This window comes from Homalodisca vitripennis, chromosome 4, assembly GCF_021130785.1.
Source record: "Homalodisca vitripennis isolate AUS2020 chromosome 4, UT_GWSS_2.1, whole genome shotgun sequence".
Taxonomy (NCBI): Eukaryota; Metazoa; Arthropoda; class Insecta; order Hemiptera; family Cicadellidae; genus Homalodisca; species Homalodisca vitripennis.
The window spans coordinates 198947554-198967443 of record NC_060210.1 but is presented as its reverse complement, the minus strand read 5'-3'; the positions used below and the strand labels follow the sequence as shown (position 1 = coordinate 198967443).

At 37.8% G+C, this 19890-nt stretch overlaps 1 protein-coding gene across 4 annotated transcripts in view; it reads right to left on the bottom strand.

The window, feature by feature from the left end:
* Window positions 1-19890, bottom strand: part of LOC124360877 (formin-binding protein 1-like) — a 215737-nt gene that overhangs the window by 39465 nt on the left and 156382 nt on the right. For all 4 annotated transcript variants that reach the window (XM_046814848.1, XM_046814849.1, XM_046814850.1 and 1 more), the window contains 4 exons: window positions 12354-12501; window positions 5826-6083; window positions 3575-3760; window positions 2266-2478 (listed from right to left, as the gene is read on the bottom strand). In XM_046814848.1, the coding sequence (XP_046670804.1) occupies window positions 2266-2478; window positions 3575-3760; window positions 5826-6083; window positions 12354-12501 (805 nt within the window). The remainder of the gene's footprint in view (window positions 1-2265; window positions 2479-3574; window positions 3761-5825; window positions 6084-12353; window positions 12502-19890) is intronic.

Genomic DNA, 19890 nt, shown 5'->3' with positions numbered 1-19890 from the left:
ACATTTCTCTAAAACAAGAATAAATTTATTTAAGATCGGATTCAAATAAAATAATATCTCTCTTTTCTGTATAGGATCTAGAATATCTACTACGACAAATATATACCAAACCAAACAATTACAAAACTTATTGGCAACAATAACAAGAGACAATAACATACCGACACCAATACTTGACTACTGTCCCCACACCGATATCACTACTGCACACATTCCATTACGCATTCGTTCATACGTTTGTAAGAAACATGCAAATACACAAATAGTCATCATAATATTACTAACTAACGACCAATTGACATTTTACTCCCTTTGAAACACATTACATTTAGATAAACTACTACTGCTGAGAACATCTTTCATTGTCTCTATATGAGCATTTTCAAATGCAATTTTCATGAATCACATGTAACGCTAATATTCGGTACGAACATGAAATCATGCGACTAAAGAGTGCCATGATTGATCAGAATGACAATGAACTGTAATGTACAGTTTTGTTTTCCGTTATACACACTGTTCATTCAATTGTTTTCAAACACTAAGCTAGTGAATACAGTAGATACTTGATCATCTAGTACGACCCCAGAAGGGTTCACTTCTGGCTGGTTTATACCTTCCAGTTGAACCCACACTGGGCACAGCAAAAACCGATGTGTCACATATATCTGGGCAACATTATGGATGTCCAGGAGCGGCACATCACTAACTGCAAATGTCGAGATTCTGGGGTGCAAGGGTAGTTCGATAGGTCTAGTCTACTGCGGGAGATGACTGTTGGAGTTGGTGGGGCTCCTTTGTAGTTAAAGGCTGTTACTAGGCAAATCTTGAGGGAATACATCTCCTACCCACTTGGACTGGTTAGGTCTTCAGACCCACTTGGACTACCTCTCTTTGTCTGAGATACTATTCCTCTTCATGTGATTTTTACAGGAAGCGGTCCTTATAACCAGCCTCACCTTGTTAAAATTTTATCACTCCGGAAGCAAGAACAGAGGTTCACTTAAAGGTAAGCCCAATAAGGGATTTCCTTAGTTTTTTGTCTACGTGAACAAACAAACAACAAAACTTGTATGACAAGATATGAAGTATGAAGAAGTAAATCTGTTTTCACTATATAAGCATTAAAGTATAAGCAATTTTAATTTTAAGACTTGACACAGAAGTCTGTTCAACTGACAATGGAATATGAATTCTACACAAATAATCTTTATCATTACACAATCTTGTACCCATAGCTGAAAAGATAGTCAAACTCTTGGGTTAACTAATTGCAATATATCACCTACAACTAATAGTCAGCCAATTGTGAGAATCCCAAGTGGAGTGTAATCCAAGGTCACTGCCAATTTCTTGGATGCTGGAAATGGAGACTTTGATTCTGGTGAAGGGTCATATCCTTGAATGGTCATGTTTGAACTGGGCTTCCTTCCAAGTGTGTGTCATCCATAAGATGGTTTCAAAATTGTGTGTTGCTTAGTGGAATATAACATTTCAAAGAGAAATAGTCATCCCAATTTAAAAATGAATAACCTACCCATTATAATGAAGTAACAAACAAGTTTGTTATTAGTATTTCAAAATAGTCATATAAATTTGAAAATACATGACAAGACCAGTAGTAGACCCTGTGTTAAACGATTTATCATGGAAAACTCACAACAAAGTTGTCCTGTTGCGCATTCTATATTTATCTTAACATTTTCTACTTTGTTCATTTCAGTTGAACAGGATTTAAATGACTATATTTGTGACGTATGGTAGTCAACACCGTTATCCTAAACATGATATTACTGGAAAGATATAAATCACCTACGTTCTAGAATAATATTGTAAATGGTTTTCAAACTTACTGAAGACACTATCCTATATTATGGCTAAGTAGTAGAATTGTGCAGAGTGACCTTGCCAGCCGATTTCTGTAGTACAGAAATGTGCAATAGGAAGCAAGAACAGGCACATGCCACTTTTAAAATATAGCGATCCTATGAAGAGAGCCACATTACATTGTAACAATCTCAATGTTCTAGGGTCAATACGTAACAGTCACCACTTCAATGTTGAGATCAGATCTACAAGGGTCTGCTGTATTCGTTTTTGAAATAGCCGTAACTGACAAGAATCTACGAGAGAGATGAAACCATCACCAATGTCACGTTAATCAGTTAATACTTCCGTACTTCCACCAAATCTTTGTACATCTCTCTGTTGGTGTGAATATCGAATTCACTACCTGCCAGGACTGGGCCTTCCTCTCGCACATACCTTGTTAGAGCCGAAGATGGCGAAGAGTCCCACCCTCTTCTTGAGCCTCCCCGCACTCATTGTGCCCTTCACCGTGACGGCCTCTGGCCTCAGGCCGCTGATGGTGGGTGGGGGAGGGGCGGGAGCGGAGTCTGTCCTACTCAGGTCCTCGAAGGGTATGTCTCCTGGCGGCTGGTACCCCGACTTATATCTCTCTATCACCATCAGTGTGTCCTGCAGACAATTCCACCATCACTTCAAGCTCAAACCTCAGCAAGTCTGATTTTAAGAAAATGTATGGTTTTTCAGTTCCTAACTTGCACTTTCTCTGAAATAAACTATTAAAAAAGAAATCTGCATTCTAAAACTCCTTTTTTTTGCTATCTCATGTTCTCTGAGGACTATTTTCTTCCTTATTACAAATGTTTTGTACTATTACTAATACTTTAAGTCTCGAAATTCATATCCGTTTTTTTGGCACATCGTGCTGAAACGTTGCTTACACAGTTAAACTATTGAAATATAGCTCTGGAGAATCTTCCCAGTCAGATGTAAAACCCAAACTGACAACCTGCCTATCACTTTATATTTTAAAATCAAATTGCATTAAAGAATTTAATTAACATATATTTTTTAATTCTGTAAAATATATAGTTTAGTGAAATGGAAATTTTGAAAATATGATATATGCATATTCAGTAAGTACGGTTTCACTGTACCGCCATCGCAGCAGTGTTTCAGCGCTCCTTGCATACCTGAAAGTATTCCTTGGCCACGGGTTCTCTACGTTTGTTTTCTGATTGTTGTGAACATTTAATTACTGATTCTGCCAACTGCGACTGTGTGATACATTTTATAATTCGATTTTTGAACACTAACAATGTATAAATGGCTGAATTTTATCAAAAATTAAAGACATTTGCTGTGAAGACGTGATAAGTAACGGAATGTTGAGAAAGTGGGAATGTTCAATAAAGGTAAAAAAAAGTCCACAAGGAGGCTAGGAATGATTATCCTTCTGTTGAAAACGATGATCTGGTAAGTGGAAAGTTGATGAAAATATCCGTGAAGTCAAACACAATTCACAATGACGACTCTATAAAATGAATTTCCACAAACTTTACCAACGGTTTTGTACAAGATTGTTACAGACTTCCTAGTTTATTACAAGCTGTGTTCCAATGGGTTCCAAAAATACCTACCGATGTTCACAAACTCGTGTTGCTTAGTTTCTGAGTACGCCTTGTATTATAGTGAAGTTACAATGAATTAATTACTAAAATAAATGTATAATAATATTCCTTTTCTAAAAGTTTTATTTTCTCTGTACCTCTTTCTCATTGATCTGGTGGGCTGCGTTAACAATACCGTCTAAACATTGGTTGATGATGGGGAACACCTTCCTCTCGACATCCACTGAGTGGATCATGAAGTTCTTGATGTTCTTTATCCTCTTCTCGTCCAACTCCTGCAGCAGTCTGAACACGTCCGGCATCAGAATGTGGTAGTGCTGGTGCTGCAACATGTGAACAACAGTCATGAGTCAAAGTGTTAGTTGATGATTCCTCTCGACATCCACTGAGTGGATCATGAAGTTCTTGATGTTCTTTATTCTCTTCTCGTCCAACTCCTGCAGCAGTCTGAACATGTGCGGCATCAGAATGTGGTAGTGCTGGTGCTGCAACATGTGAACAACAGTCATGAGTCAAAGTGTTAGTTGATGATTCCTCTCAACATCCACTGAGTGGATCATGAAGTTCTTGATGTTCTTTATTCTCTTCTCGTCCAACTCCTGCAGCAGTCTGAACACGTCCGGCATCAGAATGTGGTAGTGCTGGTGCTGCAACATGTGAACAACAGTCATGAGTCATAGTGTTAGATGATGATTCCTCTCAACATTCACTGAGTGGATCATGAAGTTCTTGATGTTCTTTATCCTCCTCTCGTCTAATTCCTGCAGTCGTATGAGCAAATTACAGGTGAATTGTTATCAATGGTATGAATAGTAAGTATATTATTTTCAGCTAATATTGACAGCTGCTGCTGGTCAGAAATGTGCCTATAGCTCAGTGTGTGACAATGGACTGTGCATTATGGTCTTGTGTAGAGCAGGGTTGGGTGCAGCGAACCTGTGTCGTGGAGGCTAGCCTTTTCTCGGAAGTCAAGATCAATAAAATTGTAACGTACGATTACTTGGATTTGATTGCCAAATTGAATGTAGAAGATCTGCTAGATGACCAAGAAGTCCGTGACCCAAGAATGGAAGTCGGGTGTCTGTTTTGTGGGTACCAGAACCCCATATTAATACCCCTTTCACCATTTGTTTCCTTGTATATTGTTAACAATTTCCAAAAACAAATAAATACATATATTTAAAAAAGAACAGTGTTTCATAAATATTGAATGCGATTGGCTGAGAAATGAGTAAAGATGGGAAAGCTGTATAGAAGTATGAAAGAAACTGTTACTAAAACACTAAATAGCAATTTTAAGTTGAAAAATAAGATCAACAAGTCAGGGCTGTTACAGTTTAAAAACAGTATATTTATTGTTGTGACAGTAACACTGTATAAATAGCAGGCAAATTTCAAATCAACAAGTCATTTAATTGACAGCTCATACAGATAGTATTATCTCATCAATTAATTTGTCAGAGTAAAATGTGACATATAACAGCTACAACGATGAGACACTTGTTTACATAACTCATAACTTATTTTCAATTCCATTACAATTAGTTCCAGGGAATTTAGAAAACGTGGTTTTAAGCCCTATTTATCAACTTGTTAGAATGCTAATTGCTTAAAATATATGGAAGGTTTCTGGTTTGTAACCAAACATCTCATAAAGCTATAGTCTCAGACTGGTAGTCACTTCTTACATTTCTATATTACACTCCTTCATTTTTCGTGATGAGTACCAGATGAGGGAGAACATAAATTTAGTGTTATGGAAACATAATTTTTTGTTTCTCCAGACTGATCTGGTTAAACAAATTTCCAACTTATATTTTTAAATCAAGTGTGTACAAATTTCAAAAACTATAATTGTTGCAAATATTCCCTTTTTATTAATTTTTCCCAAAAAGTTTGCACAACACGGACAACTCTGTGATATTTGGTCTTGAACCTGTGTTCTGCTATGGGAGATTTTTCTGTCATGTGTAACGTGTTCACTCACACGTGAGGATATTAAAAGTTTTGTCCGATGTAGTCTGAGCCATAGCTACATGGGATTTTGTTCACTTCCAATGTACACAGAAATCTTGCCCTTCACCGCTCTCAAAACCCTAAGTTCTTCATTGTAGAGCTGGCTTGAATAGGTTACAGTTTTGATATCACAGTCCAAACCCACTTGCACATTTTTGCTTACCTCTGTCCGGGACTCGAAATCGTGACCTCTCGCTTAGAAAGCTTAAGCCTTAACCTTCTACTACCACATGTTTATTTTCTACAGATGTTTTTTTTTGTTTAGACGAGTTGAATGTTTACATACAGTATATATAGCTGCTTTAACCTGTAAAATAGAGAATTCTTTTCAAGATACTTAATAAAATGTCTAGTAGATGACAAGTCGGACACCTGTAAGTCGTTGGTCCTCTGAAGTTGGTTGGCGTATTCGTTCTTGGTCTCTTCACACTGTTGTGACTTCTGCGTCATGTTCATCCTCTGTTTCTCTACTTCCGCGCGTGACAGGTTTAAGTCCGCATCTGCCTTGTGGAAATTGTCAATGGCGCGTTCCGCCTCCTTGAAAGCCTTCTCGTAATTCTTGCGAGCTCGCTCCAGCGTCAATATCTGGTTATTCAGTAACGTCATCATCTTTGCACCCTCCTGTAAGTGCTGCAACAAACACATTGTTTTGAGTTAGAATGTATAGCCTACACAATGTATAATCTACAGAATTAACAAAGTTGATGGTCTAAGAATGTGGCTGGCATATTTTAGTTAGGCATATCCATATTATTGTGTCACTTTAAAGAAAGTGCCAAAAGGCCAATCCAAACCGAATTTTAAAAATATTCAATACTGGGTTCTTTTGCAAGTTTTATAACCAAATAATAATATATAAGCCAAAATAAATTTGCTTAGGTACAAATGTTTCATGAATATCCAAGAAAGTAATATAAGAGTCTACAAGCCTCAAAATTTGACAAAATCTTAAGATTCTAAACATGAAACATAAAACATCCAATGACTATCTCAATCAAAATCAGGTTTGAGTCAATTAAATCTGTCCAACATTAAATTAATGGAACGGTTCATCAACATGGTACAGTAATTAGGGTTTCAATTGATACTTTGAACGGTCTGTAACAAAAACATAACACAAAGTCATGTGAAATTCAGATCATAATTGATGCACCTTAATTCAGGTGTTGCTTTACATTGTATCCAGCACCTAATTAGGAATAGGTTTAATTTGTCTAATTGTAGAATGAAAACACGTTTAAATAAGATCACAGTTTGATTTCTATTTTACAATTCACTATTAATATCTGCATGTCTCAGCAATTTCCAGAATTTTTATAGTATTGTTTTTAATTAATTTACTTACTGTCTAGTTGATTTTAACTAACTTTATTGATGTTTAATGTAATGCAAGTTGCTGTCCTTCACGATAAAGATTATTGAATTGATTTATATCATTTTTCAGTAATAGTTCCTATGTTACAATCTCCTTCTATAGAAGGAAAAAGTTCTTGGTGGTTGCTAAGTTAACAGTGTCTGTGTTGAGTGTTATCTAAAGGAAAAATATAGTCATTTGATAGGGAAGCAAGAAAGAAGTTATTTATATCAAAAGAAAAAAACTTTTGTTTTCAATTGTCAAGCTAACATGTTAGTGCGATAAGTAAATTGCTTAAGTAAAGTACAAATGACATTCTGTTTATATACTCTAAATAGACCAGCATTGTTAAAAATTCTTTAAAAAAAGAACTTTTAACATTGCAATCAGAAGTACAACAATGTGTCACAACCCTAACAGTATTCTCCTGTATCTGTCAAAAGTTTATTTGTTCCTCTGGTCTCTTTAATGTGGTCTCTAGTAGGCTATTTGTTGTGATGACAGACTATGATGAGTACCACCTGGGGCAGGAGCCAGAATAGCTGCAGTTCACCTGCTGTCTCTCACATCACAAGCTCGGTACCTACGCTGCTATCTGCTCTGTCTCTCACATCACAAGCTTGGTACCTACACTGCTATCTGCTCTGTCTCTCACATCACAAGATCGGTACCTACACTGCTATCTGCTCTGTCTCTCACATCACAAGATCGGTACCTACACTGCTATCTGCTCTGTCTCTCACATCACAAGCTTGGTACCTACACTGCTATCTGCTCTGTCTCTCACATCACAAGATCGGTACCTACGCTGCTATCTGCTCTGTCTCTCACATCACACAAGCTTGGTACCTACACTGCTATCTGCTCTGTCTCTCACATCACAAGCTTGGTACCTACGCTGCTATCTGCTCTGTCTCTCACATCACAAGCTCGGTACCTACACTGCTATCTGCTCTGTCTCTCACATCACAAGCTTGGTACCTACACTGCTATCTGCTCTGTCTCTCACATCACAAGCTCGGTACCTACGCTGCTATCTGCTCTGTCTCTCACATCACAAGCTCGGTACCTACGCTGCTATCTGCTCTGTCTCTCACATCACAAGCTTGGTACCTACACTGCTATCTGCTCTGTCTCTCACATCACAAGCTTGGTACCTACACTGCTATCTGCTCTGTCTCTCACATCACAAGCTCGGTACCTACACTGCTATCTGCTCTGTCTCTCACATCACAAGCTTGGTACCTACGCTGCTATCTGCTCTGTCTCTCACATCACAAGCTTGGTACCTAAGCTGCTATCTGCTCTGTCTCTCACATCACAAGCTCGGTACTTACACTGCTATCTGCTCTGTCTCTCACATCACAAGCTTGGTACCTACGCTGCTATCTGTTCTGTCTCTCACATCACAAGATCGGTACCTACGCTGTTATCTGCTCTGTCTCTCACATCACAAGCTTGGTATCTACACTGCTATCTGCTCTGTCTCTCACATCACAAGCTCGGTACCTACGCTGCTATCTGCTCTGTCTCTCACATCACAAGCTCGGTACCTACGCTGCTATCTGCTCTGTCTCTCACATCACAAGCTTGGTACCTACACTGCTATCTGCTCTGTCTCTCACATCACAAGCTCGGTACCTACACTGCTATCTGCTCTGTCTCTCACATCACAAGCTCGGTACCTAAGCTGCTATCTGCTCTGTCTCTCACATCACGAGATCGGTACCTACGCTGTTATCTGCTCTGTCTCTCACATCACAAGATTGGTACCTTTCGCTGCCAGTGAGAAACAGTCAAGCATTAAGGTGTAACCAAAGACATCATCTTGAGACATGTTAGAAGTAACAAAGCAAGTAACAGCCAAGCATCGAGGTGTAGCCAATGACCTTATCTTGTAACACTTTGATAACGAAGTAAGAAACAGACAACCATTGAGCCAAAGACATCATCTTGTAACATTTTAGAAGTAACGAAGCATGTAACAGCAAAGAATTGAGGTGTAGCCAAAGACATATCATCTTGTTAGCAAATCAAAGCGGTTACATGACAGAGCAGGAAGTTTGCAATATGTTGCAATTTTCTTATTGATGTACTGGACAATGGCCAACAGGGCCAGAGCCACTATAAATAACATCCCACAGTGGCGCTGCTGTGGAAAACCTTTTACACATGGAGCGTCCACAGTCTACAGTCTACAGTCCACAGTCTACAGTACACCTGTGGCTCTCACTGAAGGAAATAAGTGATTTGGAACTGATTCTACAGTTTAGTTTAGGTGGTTCGCCTGAATACCGTGTTTTTTTAAGAAAGTGAAAAACTGAAGCTCAAAACAACTGAAGGATTTCAAGGAATCTAAAGCCAAAGAATCATTTTGCAGACTTCAGAAACTCAATTAACACAGTTAAAATTACAATAAAATATTACCAACAACTGATTGTTGTATAAATTTAGAGACTTAAAAGTTTCAAAATGTATTGTATTATCTTGTAAAAACAGTTGTAATTTTAAGTTAGATTTCTGATTTTTTATAGAAATGTTCCTTTGTGTCTTAATTCAAATATTAACCTTTAAGTTTAAAAATTAAAAGAACATGTTAACATTATTAACACAAGTACCAAGGAGCCCTATGTCTTCAAATACGAGTACCATCACACAATACTACTAGTGTAACCTTGGGTAGCGAATGTGCTAGAACTTCAGTACTCAAACTACACACGGTCATATGGCGACCTAAAAGTCTTCTAGAAAATCAGGTCTCTCAAAATCAATTAGAAAAACTCAACCAGCCAAAACTTTTAAATCCTAACATTTATAAATGTAGATAGGGAAAATAACAACATGTGTGGACAATGATATCAGTTTTAGATATATTAAAAAAAATTATCAATCTCAATTCACAGACTTCACAAGTTATGTTTTGCTTTGCTAAGTAATTAGCACAATTATTGGGCTCTAAAAACCTTATTTAAAGAAGCGAAGGTGAAAACTTGGGAGATTTCACCCAGTTTGTTCCTAACAGTGAAAACCCAACCTAGACCCAAATGACAGAGACATTAATGCTGGAGATGAAATGAATGACACCACAAGATCAGTCATGTTAGTGAGTAGCCTTGATATTTCAGCAGGGAGAGTAGTGAGTAGTGAGTGAGGAGCCTTTGCCCACAGGAAACCAAGGCCACTCACATTCCTAGTCTAATGAACTGACCCAACACAGAGGATCCACTGGCACTTCATTATCCGACAATAACAGGCATAACCAACCTCTTTGTAGTGAACAACTATAAAATGTGTGTGTGGGAGGGACAAGGGATAAAATTCCCTCCAAATCAGCGTACACCTACATCGGATATGAAGGTAGCTTCAGAATGTATTCATTCAATAATGTTCATGTATTTATTTATTTACTCCATTCCTTTTCTAAAAACTTTTAACGTATTAATAACAAAACACAGCAATTCCTCCCAAAGGAATAAAATATACAAAATCAATATGACGCCTTATGAGTTTCAAATAAAGTCCGCTTTCATTAAATAAAATCATAGTTTAGCTACAAAAATACTAAAGCAAAATTAATAATAAAAATATAGCATTAATAAAAATGTATACAATACATAACTTAATAATTTTAATACCAGTTATTGAATCTGAAAATTTTTTATGTAATATCACTCATACTTCATCTAACATTAAACTTAAGGATACTTATAATAATATTTCAGATACGTTATGTTTAATTTATCCGTCCCATGAATGATCAAAATATAGTCTTCATAAAAAAACGGTGCCTGAAAACATTTTGGCCCTATAAGTATTACAAAAATACCAGTATACTGTACTGATTGAAACAATACACATTAAAGCACGGCCTAAATACAAACTGACGTTAGACCGTAAGTAAAACTAAGCAAATAAAACCTAATTGCATATCAAACTACATAATCCAAATATGTAATGTCGTAAAAGAGAAATAAATAAAATAAATCAATAATTTTCTACCAAATAACCAAGTTTCAAGTAATATACTGCACAGCAACATGTTATTGTTGCGCACAATTACATCAACATGTTATTGTTGCACACAATTACATAAACCTGTTATTGTTGCGCACAATTACATCAACATGTTATTGTTGCGCACAATTACATCAACATGTTATTGTTGCACACAATTACATAAACCTGTTATTGTTGCGCACAATTACATCAACATGTTATTGTTGCGCACAATTACATCAACATGTTATTGTTGCACACAATTACATTAACACGTTATTGTTGCGCACAATTACATCAACATGTTATTGTTGCACACAATTACATAAACATGTTATTGTTGCACACAATTACATCAACATGTTATTGTTGCACACAATTACATCAACATGTTTATTGTTGCACACAATTACATCAACATGTTATTGTTGCACACAATTACATCAACATGTTATTGTTGCACACAATTACAGCAACATTTTATTGTCTCACACAATTATAGCAATATGTTATTGTTGCGCACAATTACAGCAATATGTTATTATCGCATACAGTTTGATTTACTGCTTTATAAAATTAAGTCACAACAACCATAACAGATCTTGTCATATGTATTATCGACCATAAACGTAACAAAGTACTGTATTCTACCACCCACACGTGTCTGACACACTCGGAGTCTAAATCAAATCAGCGTCAGGCGACACTCTGCAGAATACAAATGTACTCACTTGGTGATACAAGTCCTAAACATTCACCCACTCATTCACTTGCAGAGGCACAGGGTATAATGGTTGAACCAAAAAATGTGCTGAATCCTATCTTCATAACATCTTCTGATGCCAGTTGGACTCTATCATAACATCTTCTGATGCCAGTTGGACTCTATCATAACATCAGTTATTCGACAACGATGAGAAATGGCCTAAATCCAACACGGGTTATAAAGAAGTAACCACCTGTTTGTTACCAGATGGAAAGTAGAGTGCCGGACTTGAGTAGTTAGGCTGCCGTGTTGGTGCTCAAGTACCAAGTCATTAAAGATGTTTTATTCCGAAGGATGTTGCCACCAGTTGCATTTATCCTCTCGTCATACACTACTACCGCAAGATGTAACTATCTCAAGGCTAGTTCTTTACTAGTTTTGGGACTTATACAAATTGTTAGAGAAATCGAGATTGGAGTTAAGAAGTTAATAACTAAAACCAGTTAATAACTGCAGACGATCAAAACTACAGAAGCTGTGTAATATGACTATCTGTCCAATGAAATCCATCAAACCAGGACCAGTCAACAGATTTTACCATATAATGGTAGTAATGGTTTTGATCATTAGTAACCAAATGTTTAGTAAGACTCCTATGTTTTATCTTTCCTGTAGCTTATATCCATCTCAAATTAACATTGATTGGGTCAAAACAGAGCAGTGGAATCATCACTTTGTCTCTTATTTCTGGTATATATTTCTACCACTTGTTTCTCTATTGGTACAAAAGATCACAAGATCAATGTATCCACTTTTAAAATTATGTAATGACAAAATTAAGTACCTTTTTCCTTTCGTCCTTCATGTCTTTGACCAGAATGGTAACCTCCCTGATGACGTCCTGTTGCAAGTTCTCCGCTATCACCTCGTGCTGCCCGGCCAGATCACTCAGCTCCTGCATAGCTGACTTGAACGCCTTGCAGGGACTGTACCTGTAACAAGGGAGCCCAACGTTAGTCATACATAGATTGTTATTTGTCTATGGATTTTACTGCAACAAGGGAGCCCAACGTGAGTCATACATGGATTGTTATTTGTCTATGGATTTCACTGTAACAAGGGAGCCCAACGTGAGTCATACATGGATTGTTATTTGTCTATGGATTTCACTGTAACAAGGGAGCCCAACGTGAGTCATACGTGGATTGTTATTTGTTTATGGATTTCACTGTAACAAGGGAGCCCAACGTAAGTAATACATGGATTGTTATTTGTCTATGGATTTTACTGTAACAAGGGAGCCCAACGTGAGTCATACATGGATTGTTATTGTCTATGGATTTCACTGCAACAAGGGAGCCCAACATGAGTCATACATGGATTGTTATTCGTCTATGGATTTCACTGTAACAAGGGAGCCCAACGTGAGTCATACATGGATTGTTATTTGTCTATGGATTTCACTGTAACAAGGGAGCCCAACGTGAGTCATACGTGGATTGTTATTTGTCTATGGATTTCACTGTAACAAGGGAGCCCAACGTGAGTCATACGTGGATTGTTATTTGTTTATGGATTTCACTGTAACAAGGGAGCCCAACGTGAGTAATACATGGATTGTTATTTGTCTATGGATTTTACTGTAACAAGGGAGCCCAACGTGAGTCATACATGGATTGTTATTGTCTATGGATTTCACTGCAACAAGGGAGCCCAACGTGAGTCATACATGGATTGTTATTCGTCTATGGATTTCACTGCAACAAGGGAGCCCAACGTGAGTCATACATGGATTGTTATTTGTCTATGGATTTCACTGTAACAAGGGAGCCCAACGTGAGTCATACATGGATTGTTATTTGTCTATGGATTTCACTGTAACAAGGGAGCCTAACATCAGTCATATATGATTTGTTATTTGTGTATGGTGTTCATTTTAACAAGGGAGCCCAAGATGAGTCATATATGGTTTGTTATTTGTCTATGGATTTCATACAGCAAGCAGTAATTTAAAAGTCAACAATGTTATGAAGTATTGTATGTATTATAGGACATCTGCAGTCTCTAGTAAGTAATAATACTATGTTGGTTTTAGACATTTTTAACACATTGCAAGTTTCTTTTTAATAATCTTGAAATTTAAAACTATGTCTACATTATTTAAAACTTAATGCCAATTTGCAATTTTAAAACATTGACAAATATATCTATGGCTTAGATTATTAGCACAGTTTATAAATACTTCTAAGTTCTTCTATGGCAAATTGACAGTTTATCTCAGCCTTTCAATTTATCTAACTTTACAATATTTGGGAATATGACTTTAGCCGAAATTGTATTTTAAAATTAATGTTAACATTCTATAAACAGGTTCTATGTGTAAATAATTTTAAATTTCGCACAGACTGAAATTCTACAACTTGTAATCAGTAATTTTTGATATTGTTCAATCTGTGTCATTCATTAACTTAGCATCAGTACTGTAACCCATATCGGTTTTGAATGACAATCGTGTGGAAATAGCTGTAGTGAATGAACACACAGCAACACTTAAGCAAGAAATAAACTAAGCTCATGTAAACATTAAGTGATCGCTTTAGGAGAGTGAGGGCGTATCTTTATAGCTGCTGAGCACAAACAGATTAACTGAAGGCCATCAACTGTGTAAAACCAGTCAAATATATCTCTGACTTCTCTCGGCCTTTATTGCACCATCTGTAAACTTTATACAGCAGTCTTCTGGAACTTAAACTCTTTAATACACAATTCAGAATGCAATACAAGTAATATATACATTTTTATTAGTGCAATTCTTTTAACAGCACATTCGACCAAAACAGGCCTTTAATTTTGATCTTAAATTAATTAGGTACTTAATAAATTAAAATATATTTAAACCAATGAAAAATATATGACTAAATTCACACATAATACGAAAGAAATTTACTTTATATATTTATACAATATATTTGTAGCAACCACACACACTCAGTATGGAATGGTATTACATATTTTTAGAACAAATCTTTGAAACCTTTCAAAATTTATAATAGATTGTAATTACTAACAAAAAAGGGTAAACAATAAACAATTTTATTGATTTTTTTTTATTTTCATCATACATTTGTGCAACCATATCTAAAACAAGTGCATAAAATTTGAAAGATCTAGATGTAAACATAAGAGTGTTATACTGCAAACTGTGATGAAACAGGAAAATGTTTTCCTCTGTGAAGAACTAATGACATTTTCAATATATTCATGTGGAAAGCAATTTAATATCAAACATTTCATACAATTTTAATATATTATGTTATGAAATCACAAAACACAAGAAAAAAACCAATCACATAAAGGAAAAATAAATTGGTGGAAAGTTTGATGAAATTTTTGATTTTGAAAACATAAGGTATGAAACTCAACAAAAACGATAGTAAACTGATATACAAGTTTAGAAAATACGACAATTATTGCACAACAGCCTCTACAGGCATATATAACCAACCACCCCTCCAAACAACCCAGTCACCCTGTGGTACAACAACGATAGTAAACTGATATACAAGTTTAGAAAATACGACAATTATTGCACAACAGCCTCTACAGGCATATATAACCAACCACCCCTCCAAATAACCCAGTCACCCTGTGGTACAACAACGATAGTAAACTGATATACAAGTTTAGAAAATACGACAATTATTGCACAACAGCCTCTACAGGCATATATAACCAACCACCCCTCCAAATAACCCAGTCACCCTGTGGTACAACAACGATAGTAAACTGATATACAAGTTTAGAAAATACGACAATTATTGCACAACAGCCTCTACAGGCATATATAACCAACCACCCCTCCAAATAACCCAGTCACCCTGTGGTACAACAACGATAGTAAACTGATATACAAGTTTAGAAAATACGACAATTATTGCACAACAGCCTCTACAGGCATATATAACCAACCACCCCTCCAAACAACCCAGTCACCCTGTGGTACAACAACGATAGTAAACTGATATACAAGTTTAGAAAATACGACAATTATTGCACAACAGCCTCTACAGGCATATATATACCAACCACCACCTCCAAATAACCCAGTCACCCTGTGGTACAACAACGATAGTAAACTGATATACAAGTTTAGAAAATACGACAATTATTGCACAACAGCCTCTAAAGGCATGTATATAACCAACCACCCCTCCAAACAACCCAGTCACCCTGTGGTACAACAACGATAGTAAACTGATATACAAGTTTAGAAAATACGACAATTATTGCACAACAGCCTCTAAAGGCATGTATATAACCAACCCACCCCTCCAAACAACCCAGTCACCCTGTGGTACAACAACGATAGTAAACTGATTATACAAGTTTAGAAAATACGACAATTATTGCACAACAGCCTCTAAAGGCATGTATATAACCAACCACCACCCCTCCAAACAACCCAGTCACCCTGTGGTACAACAACGATAGTAAACTGATATACAAGTTTAGAAAATACGACAATTATTGCACAACAGCCTCTAAAGGCATGTATATAACCAACCACCCCTCCAAACAACCCAGTCACCCTGTGGTACAACAACGATAGTAAACTGATATACAAGTTTAGAAAATACGACAAATATTGCACAGCAGCCTCTAAAGGCATGTATATAACCAACCACCCCTCCAAACAACCCAGTCACCCTGTGGTACAACAATGATAGTAAACTGATATACAAGTTTAGAAAATACGACAATTATTGCACAACAGCCTCTACAGGCATATATAACCAACCACCCCTCCAAATAACCCAGTCACCCTGTGGTACAACAACGATAGTAAACTGATATACAAGTTTAGAAAATACGACAATTATTGCACAACAGCCTCTACAGGCATGTATATAACCAACCACCCCTCCAAACAACCCAGTCACCCTGTGGTACAACAACGATAGTAAACTGATATACAAGTTTATAAAAATACGACAATTATTGCACAACAGCCTCTACAGGCATATATAACCAACCACCCCTCCAAACAACCCAGTCACCCTGTGGTACAACAACGATAGTAAACTGATATACAAGTTTAGAAAATACGACAAATATTGCACAGCAGCCTCTAAAGGCATGTATATAACCAACCACCCCTCCAAACAACCCAGTCACCCTGTGGTACAACAATGATAGTAAACTGATATACAAGTTTAGAAAATACGACAATTATTGCACAACAGCCTCTACAGGCATATATAACCAACCACCCCTCCAAATAACCCAGTCACCCTGTGGTACAACAACGATAGTAAACTGATATACAAGTTTAGAAAATACGACAATTATTGCACAACAGCCTCTACAGGCATATATAACCAACCACCCCTCCAAACAACCCAGTCACCCTGTGGTACAACAACGATAGTAAACTGATATACAAGTTTAGAAAATACGACAATTATTGCACAACAGCCTCTACAGGCATATATAACCAACCACCCCTCCAAATAACCCAGTCACCCTGTGGTACAACAACGATAGTAAACTGATATACAAGTTTAGAAAATACGACAATTATTGCACAACAGCCTCTACAGGCATATATAACCAACCACCCCTCCAAATAACCCAGTCACCCTGTGGTACAACAACGATAGTAAACTGATATACAAGTTTAGAAAATACGACAATTATTGCACAGCAGCCTCTACAGGCATATATAACCAACCACCCCTCCAAATAACCCAGTCACTCTGTGGTACTACAACGCATAAGAGACGCATACACTATAGGTCCAATTCAAAACTGATACTAGCATCTGACAGCTACCAGTATATTACAATGTCTAAATATTATAACTATATAAACATGTATAATTTAAAAACATTTAAATTCTATTAAACTATTAAAGTTCTTTTTATTAGTTTGTAAAAGTTTTTCTATGAAGTGTGTCCTCATATGATCACTAGACAGGCTTCACATGCAGCATGCAGTACTGCACAACTGCAGTGTGAAAGGGAGGGTGGATGTGTAACTGAGTCCTTACAGGATGTGGCCACATGAGACACGGGACACCTCACCTGCTCACATCACCTCCCGCTAATTATTGATCACATCATCTGGAGAGCTGCATCAACTCTCTCTTCTGCAAACTACTGACCACATCTTCTGGTGCGCTTCCTCGTATCCCTCGTCTGCAAACTACTGACCACATAATCTGGTGAGCTTCCTCGTATCCCTCGACTGCAAACTACTGACCACATCTTCTGGTGAGCTTCATCGTATCGTTCGTCTGCAAACTACTGACGACATAATCTGGTGAGCTTCCTCGTATCCCTCGTCTGCAAACTACTGACCACATCTTCTAGTGAGCTTCATCGTATCGTTCGTCTGCCAACTACTGACCACATAATCTGGTGAGCTTCCTCGTATCCCTCGTCTGCAAACTACTGACCACATCTTCTGGTGAGCTTCATCGTATCGTTCGTCTGCCAACTACTGACCACATAATCTGGTGAGCTTCCTCGTATCCCTCGACTGCAAACTACTGACCACATAATCTGGTGAGCTTCCTCGTATCCCTTGTCTGCAAACTACTGACCACATAATCTGGTGAGCTTCCTCGTATCCCTCGTCTGCAAACTACTGACGACAACTTCTGGCGAGCTTCATCGTATCGCTCTTCCGCCAAATACTGAACACATCTAATAAATAAAGAAATTATTATTATTATTATTATCTACTGACGAGCTTCATTTTATATCTCGTCTACCAATGCCGCCATAGAAATGTAACGTAAGAAAGAGCGAAGCAGACAACACAACACTGAGAACAAGAACGTGACGATAGCCATGTTAATTACGTGACGTCAGGTTCAAGGCTAGGAATGTGAGAACATACTGAATGTCAACAACAAGCCGAGAATAATCATGACAGCATGAAGTGCGTGAACGTGACGGTAAATATGCTAACGATGAGAAACTAAGGTCGAGCCACAGAGTCTGAGAACGTACTAACTTGCTGGTGTCATGGAGATGAGAAGTATAGAATAAGAACGTGACGATAGCCATGTTAATTACGTGACGTCAGGTTCAAGGCTAGGAATGTGAGAACATACTGAATGGCTGCAGTCAACAACAAGCCGAGAATAATCATGACGACGAGACAGCATGAAGTGCGTGAACGTGGCGGTAAATATGCTAACGATGAGAAACTACGGTCGAGCCACAGAGTCTGAGAACATACTAACTTGCTGGTGTCATGGAGATGAGAAGTATAGAACAAGAACGTGACGATAGCCATGTTAATTACGTGACGTCAGGTTCAAGGCTAGGAATGTGAGAACATACTGAATGGCTGCAGTCAACAACAAGCCGAGAATAATCATGACGACGAGACAGCATGAAGTGCGTGAACGTGGCGGTAAATATGCTAACGATGAGAAACTACGGTCGAGCCACAGAGTCTGAGAACATACTAACTTGCTGGTGTCATGGAGATGAGAAGTATAGAACAAGAACGTGACGATAGCCATGTTAATTACGTGACGTCAGGTTCAAGGCTAGGAATGTGAGAACATACTGAATGGCTGCAGTCAACAACAAGCCGAGAATAATCATGACGACGAGACAGCATGAAGTGCGTGAACGTGACGGTAAATATGCTAACGATGAGAAACTAAGGTCGAGCCACAGAGTCTGAGAACGTACTAACTTGCTGGTGTCATGGAGATGAGAAGTATAGAATAAGAACGTGACGATAGCCATGTTAATTACGTGACGTCAGGTTCAAGGCTAGGAATGTGAGAACATACTGAATGGCTGCAGTCAACAACAAGCCGAGAATAATCATGACGACGAGACAGCATGAAGTGCGTGAACGTGGCGGTAAATATGCTAACGATGAGAAACTACGGTCGAGCCACAGAGTCTGAGAACATACTAACTTGCTGGTGTCATGGAGATGAGAAGTATAGAACAAGAACGTGACGATAGCCATGTTAATTACGTGACGTCAGGTTCAAGGCTAGGAATGTGAGAACATACTGAATGGCTGCAGTCAACAACAAGCCGAGGATAATCATGACGACGAGACAGCATGAAGTGCGTGAACGTGACGGTAAATATGCTAACGATGAGAAACTACGGTCGAGCCACAGAGTCTGAGAACATACTAACTTGCTGGTGTCATGGAGATGAGAAGTATAGAACAAGAACGTGACGATAGCCATGTTAATTACGTGACGTCAGGTTCAAGGCTAGGAATGTGAGAACATACTGAATGGCTGCAGTCAACAACAAGCCGAGGATAATCATGACGACGAGACAGCATGAAGTGCGTGAACGTGACGGTAAATATGCTAACGATGAGAAACCAAG